Source organism: Mandrillus leucophaeus, unplaced genomic scaffold, assembly GCF_000951045.1.
Source record: "Mandrillus leucophaeus isolate KB7577 unplaced genomic scaffold, Mleu.le_1.0 Scaffold245, whole genome shotgun sequence".
Lineage (NCBI taxonomy): Eukaryota > Metazoa > Chordata > Mammalia > Primates > Cercopithecidae > Mandrillus > Mandrillus leucophaeus.
Window position 1 is genome coordinate 957,596 of NW_012102532.1, and position 4,795 is coordinate 962,390.

Sequence of the window (4,795 nt, forward strand, 5' to 3'; positions counted from 1 at the left end):
CGCCACGGTGCACCTCAGGGACCGCGCCCTCTCCTGCCGCCTTCGTCTGCGCGTGGGCCAAGCCTCGAGTATGTGGGGCGGGACGACCGGAGAGGGGCTGGGAGGTGGGTCCCCATTCCCTGCCGCCGGGGAGGCAGGAAGGGCTGGGGCAGAGGCTGCGCTCTAGGCCGTGTCCGAGAGCTCCCAGAAGAGTAGAGGAAGGGGGTGGGAGGCCTGCTGGAGTGGAAGGGGCCCCCCGAAGCACGTGTATGGGGGGCCCTGTGGAGAGATTGTGTCAGCCCCGAGCTCCCCTTCTCCCACCCACGCGGGAGTGCCCAGAGGCGGGCGGAGCGGGGAGAGCACGGGGCTAGAGTGATTCATTTCAGATATCTGTGGCTCAGGGGGTGGGCTTCGCAGGGATCCAGGCCAGGAGAACGGCAAGGGTGGCTGATGCCAAGTAAATTCCAGGCAAGGGACAGGGGAAAGTAGCCCTGGGGACTCTTGGGGATCCACTTGACGCACCTCCAGGTGCTGGGAGCTGAGATGGGGAGAGGGTGATGCAGGAGAGAAGACAAGTCTAAAGCCAGGTTCCTGTTTCCAGGAGCTTCCAGTTTGGCAGTCCTGCTGTGTTGGGAAATTGTTTCCAGTGGGCTGATCAAGTCTTCTTTATCCTTGCACAGTGACTGCCAGCCCCCCAGGGTCTCTCAGGACCTCTGACTGGGTCATTTTGAACTGCTCCTTCAGCCGCCCAGACCGCCCAGCCTCTGTGCATTGGTTCCGGAGCCATGGCCAGGGCCGTGTCCCTGTCCAGGAGTCCCTCCATCACCACTTAGCGGAAAGCTTCCTCTTCCTGCCCCATGTCGGCCCCATGGACTCTGGGCTCTGGGGCTGCATCCTCACCTACAGAGATGGCTTCAATGTCTCCATCATGTATAACCTCACTGTTCTGGGTAACTCCCCCACTCTGCTTCACACTTTACCACAACCCCTTCCTGCCCCCCTTGTCACCTCCCCTGACTATGGGTCCCCAAACCAGGTTCTCGGCAGCCAGTGGCCTACATCACTGCTGTGGGCCTCACTGTTCGACCCCCTTATATTGCTGGCAGCCTTGCAGCTGCCATCGCCCCTTCTTGCTTCTCCCATAGCCTTCCAGCATCATTGCCAGCCTTCCCTCTCCTTCTGGCTAAGCCCACTTGCTGGGTTTCTGCGCATCCTCAGCTCATCACGTTATTCTGCTCCTTAGCACTCTTAAGAGCCAGGGCATCTCCTGCACTCTTCTGCCTGCCTTCCCTGCAGCCCCGGCACTCCCTCCCCACTGCAGCACCCAGCTTTAAATTTGGATTTTCTTTTCTCTTCAGGTCTGGAGCCCGCAACTCCCTTGACAGTGTACGCTGGAGCAGGTTCCAGGGTGGAGCTGCCCTGCCGCCTGCCTCCTGCTGTGGGGACCCAGTCTTTCCTTACTGCCAAGTGGGCTCCTCCTGGGGGAGGCCCTGACCTCCTGGTGGCTGGAGACAATGGCAACTTTACCCTTCGACTAGAGGATGTAAGCCAGGCCCAGGCTGGGACCTACATCTGCCATATCCGTCTACAGGGACAGCAGCTCAATGCCACTGTCACATTGGCAATCATCACAGGTCAGCCTCACATGGGAAAGGAGTAGCTCCCCTCCCAGGGGAGAAAGAACAGGGAGGAAGGGCTGGCGGGGCAAAGACTGAGCAAACCTACCCAGTGGGTGATGCTAGGCCACTGGGCACAAGTTCCTGAGCCTGCCCATCTCGGCCCCCACTTTTCTCACCCCCATAATAAAGAATCGAAACTGAAAATCTCCTCTTGAGTCACAAGATAAAAGTTCCACTGTTCTCTATGGGACTCCCCTGCTCTCAATTGGCGGGAGGGTCTGGGAAGTTAGAAGGAAAGGTGACAAAAATTCCAAATGGTTCAAAAGAGGTAGAAAATATTTCTAGAACCCTTTTCTACTTTGCGGACAGGGCTTGGGTTAAAGTTGCAGGAAGTGGCCTAGATTTGGGAGGAGTTAATAAATCCGTCCCTTGGTCAGCAGATATTTACTGAGTAAGGGTTTTCCAAGACGGTATAAAACAAACACAGAAAAAATAATACTCAGAGAGTATGTGTTGACTGGTTGATAACTATCAGCCATGACAGATTACTATGTCTGCAGCACTCACCTGCGGTCACTAAGTAGCAGCACCCCATGGCAGGTGCTTAATAATGTATAGAGATTGAATGAATACATGAACATGCTAATGGATAATACATCTCCTGAAGGCCAATCCTGAGTTTTCACTTGCTTTCTGGATACCTCTAACTAGATATTCTACCACCTCTCAGCCGCCTCACCCTGAATCCCATCTTTTTCTACCACCAATCCCCTTGCTGACTCAGCCTGTCAGTAATCCACTGGTATCCACCCACCTCGAAACCTGGCCGCCTCTTCCCTACGTCCCATCAGTCATCAAAGCCCACCAGTTCTTTCTGTCCAATGCCTTCTTGAAGGTCAACTGTTTTATGTAGACAGCTCAATGAGAAAGATACTGTTACCCCTGAAGACTTTCTCAAAACACCTGGGAAGTGCCAGACTCTGGGTCTAAACTCAGGTGTCTGCATCACCAAATCACTCTTCAGGACCCTTTGTCTCCTCCCACCCTCCCATCTCTCACTTTACAACTTGGAGAATGCTCAGTCTCTAGATGAATGGGCCAGTTCCCTGTTCTCTATACATTCAGAAAGGGGGATGATGTTCATTCAGGGGACACCACAAGGCAGGAGACACTGATGTGAGCCATGTCATGGAAGTTGCAAAATTGTGAAGTAGACGGGGGGTCAGCTCATCTGACTGATTTTGAGGGTTCTGAGCATTTTGAGTAGAAAGTAATAAAAGAATCTGTAATAGTATTTCTTCTGTGGTCTGCCAGGGCCAGTTTGAGTGTGAAGGCAGTAGGGAGCCTGGAAATGTTTTGAGCAGGGGAAGGAGCTGACTAGAGCGTTGTCTGAACAAGATAAATGTGGCTGGCAGGGTGTGGTGGCTCACGCCTGTAATCCCAGCACTTTGAGAGGCTGAGGCAGGAAGAACACTCGAGTCCAGAAGTTCCAGACTAGCCTGGGCAACATGGTGAAAACCCATCTGTATAAAATTTAACAAAAAATTAAATAGAAAGAAAAAGATGAATGTGGCCATGACCCCTGATGTCCTTCCCCAACCTCACCTGGCCAGAACCCAAGTGAGTGCATGGTGATTGAGGCTTGGAGTTCAACCTGTGGTATCACATAAGGGGGTCAGAAACCCAAAAGATCTCTTCCTTCTACTCTTTTCAGTGACTCCCAAATCCTTTGGGTCACCTGGCTCCCTGGGGAAGCTGCTTTGTGAGGTGACTCCAGCATCTGGACAAGAACGCTTTGTGTGGAGCCCCCTGAACACCCCATCCCAGAGGAGTTTCTCAGGACCATGGCTGGAGGCCCAGGAAGCCCAGCTCCTTTCCCAGCCTTGGCAATGCCAGCTGCACCAGGGGGAGAGGCTTCTTGGAGCAGCAGTATACTTCACAGAACTGTCTAGCCCAGGTCCGAGGCCCCAAAATGCCAGGACCCCAATGCCACAGCAATAATCTTTATCCCCTTCCAGAACAGCCCCTGCCACCCCCATCCCAGCGCTTTTCTTTCCAGACAGGGACCTGATCTCTGGCTCTTGCCTAGGGTTGACCTGTTTCCACCAATAATCAGCTGAAAGACGTGGGACAAGTCCCTTAAACTCTCTGGATCTCCTTGCATCTGTAAAGTCTGAGGGAGTGACAAAATGTCCTTTCTAGCCCTGACCCTACACCTCATCCTGTACTTTCTCCATAGGTGCACAACGCTCTGGGAGAGCCCCAGGGGCCCTCCGAGCAGGCCACCTCCCGCTGTTTCTCATCCTTGGTGTCCTTTTTCTGCTCCTTTTGGTGACTGGAGCCTTTGGCTTTCACCTTTGGAGAAGACAGGTGAGCCAGGGACGTGCCAACCCCGCCCCCCCAACAGCCCCTCCTCTTCCATCCTCAGAGTGCTGAGGACACCCCTTCCTCAGGAAGGTGACCAAAGGGGACCCTGAACTTGCCCTCGGAGCCCCCCCTTCTTCATAAGCCTCTCACTCCAGGGACGGCTTGTGCCTGGGTAGGCTGGAACGGGGGTTGAGAGAAAGCCAGGACCAGATGGGGAGGGCAGGGTGGCTGAGAAAAAATAGATGGACTCAGTGTCCTTCCTAATCCGTTTCCCTTCATCCTTCTCCTCCTTCCACCCTCCATCTCTCTCTCCATCTCTTCTTACAGTGGCGACCAAGAAGATTTTCTGCCTTAGAGCAAGGGATTCACCCTCCGCAGGCTCAGAGCAAGATAGAGGAGCTCGAGCAAGAACCGGAGCTGGAACCAGAGCCGGAGCTGGAGCGCGAGCTGGGGCCGGAGCCCGAGCCGGGGCCTGAGCCCGAGCCGGAGCAGCTCTGACCTGGAGCTGAGGCAGCCAGCAGATCTCAGCAGCCCAGTCCAAATAAACTCCCTGTCAGCAGCAAGCCTGAGTCTGGCTCTTTCTTGTCCAAGTGAAGGTTCCCGTCTCTCCCCAGCCTCTGGGGGCTCCCTTCTCCCACCCTAGCCTCCTAACCTACTTTCCCCAGCCAGCCTCCCTCACCTTCCCCTTTTCTGTTTCTGGCTGCTTCGCGTTTCTTTCTTGGTCTCTCTCTCTCTTGCGCTCACTCTCTTTTTCTCTCTCCTGGGTAATCATTTCCCTGAAGCTCCCCCCAAAAAGACCTTGCCCCTTGCCTCCGCAGCTCTCTCCTCCG

The 4,795-nt window shown here is 54.6% G+C and overlaps 1 protein-coding gene across 1 annotated transcript in view; it reads left to right on the top strand.

The window, feature by feature from the left end:
* Nucleotides 1–4,528, top strand: part of LAG3 (lymphocyte-activation gene 3) — a 5,946-nt gene extending 1,418 nt beyond the window's left edge. Inside the window, exons 4-9 of the mRNA XM_011983083.1 lie at nt 2–68; nt 660–929; nt 1,338–1,613; nt 3,313–3,555; nt 3,838–3,968; nt 4,293–4,528. Of these exons, the coding sequence (XP_011838473.1) occupies nt 2–68; nt 660–929; nt 1,338–1,613; nt 3,313–3,555; nt 3,838–3,968; nt 4,293–4,463 (1,158 nt within the window). The 3' untranslated portion in view covers nt 4,464–4,528. The remainder of the gene's footprint in view (nt 1; nt 69–659; nt 930–1,337; nt 1,614–3,312; nt 3,556–3,837; nt 3,969–4,292) is intronic.
* The last annotated feature ends 267 nt before the right edge of the window (nt 4,529–4,795 follow it).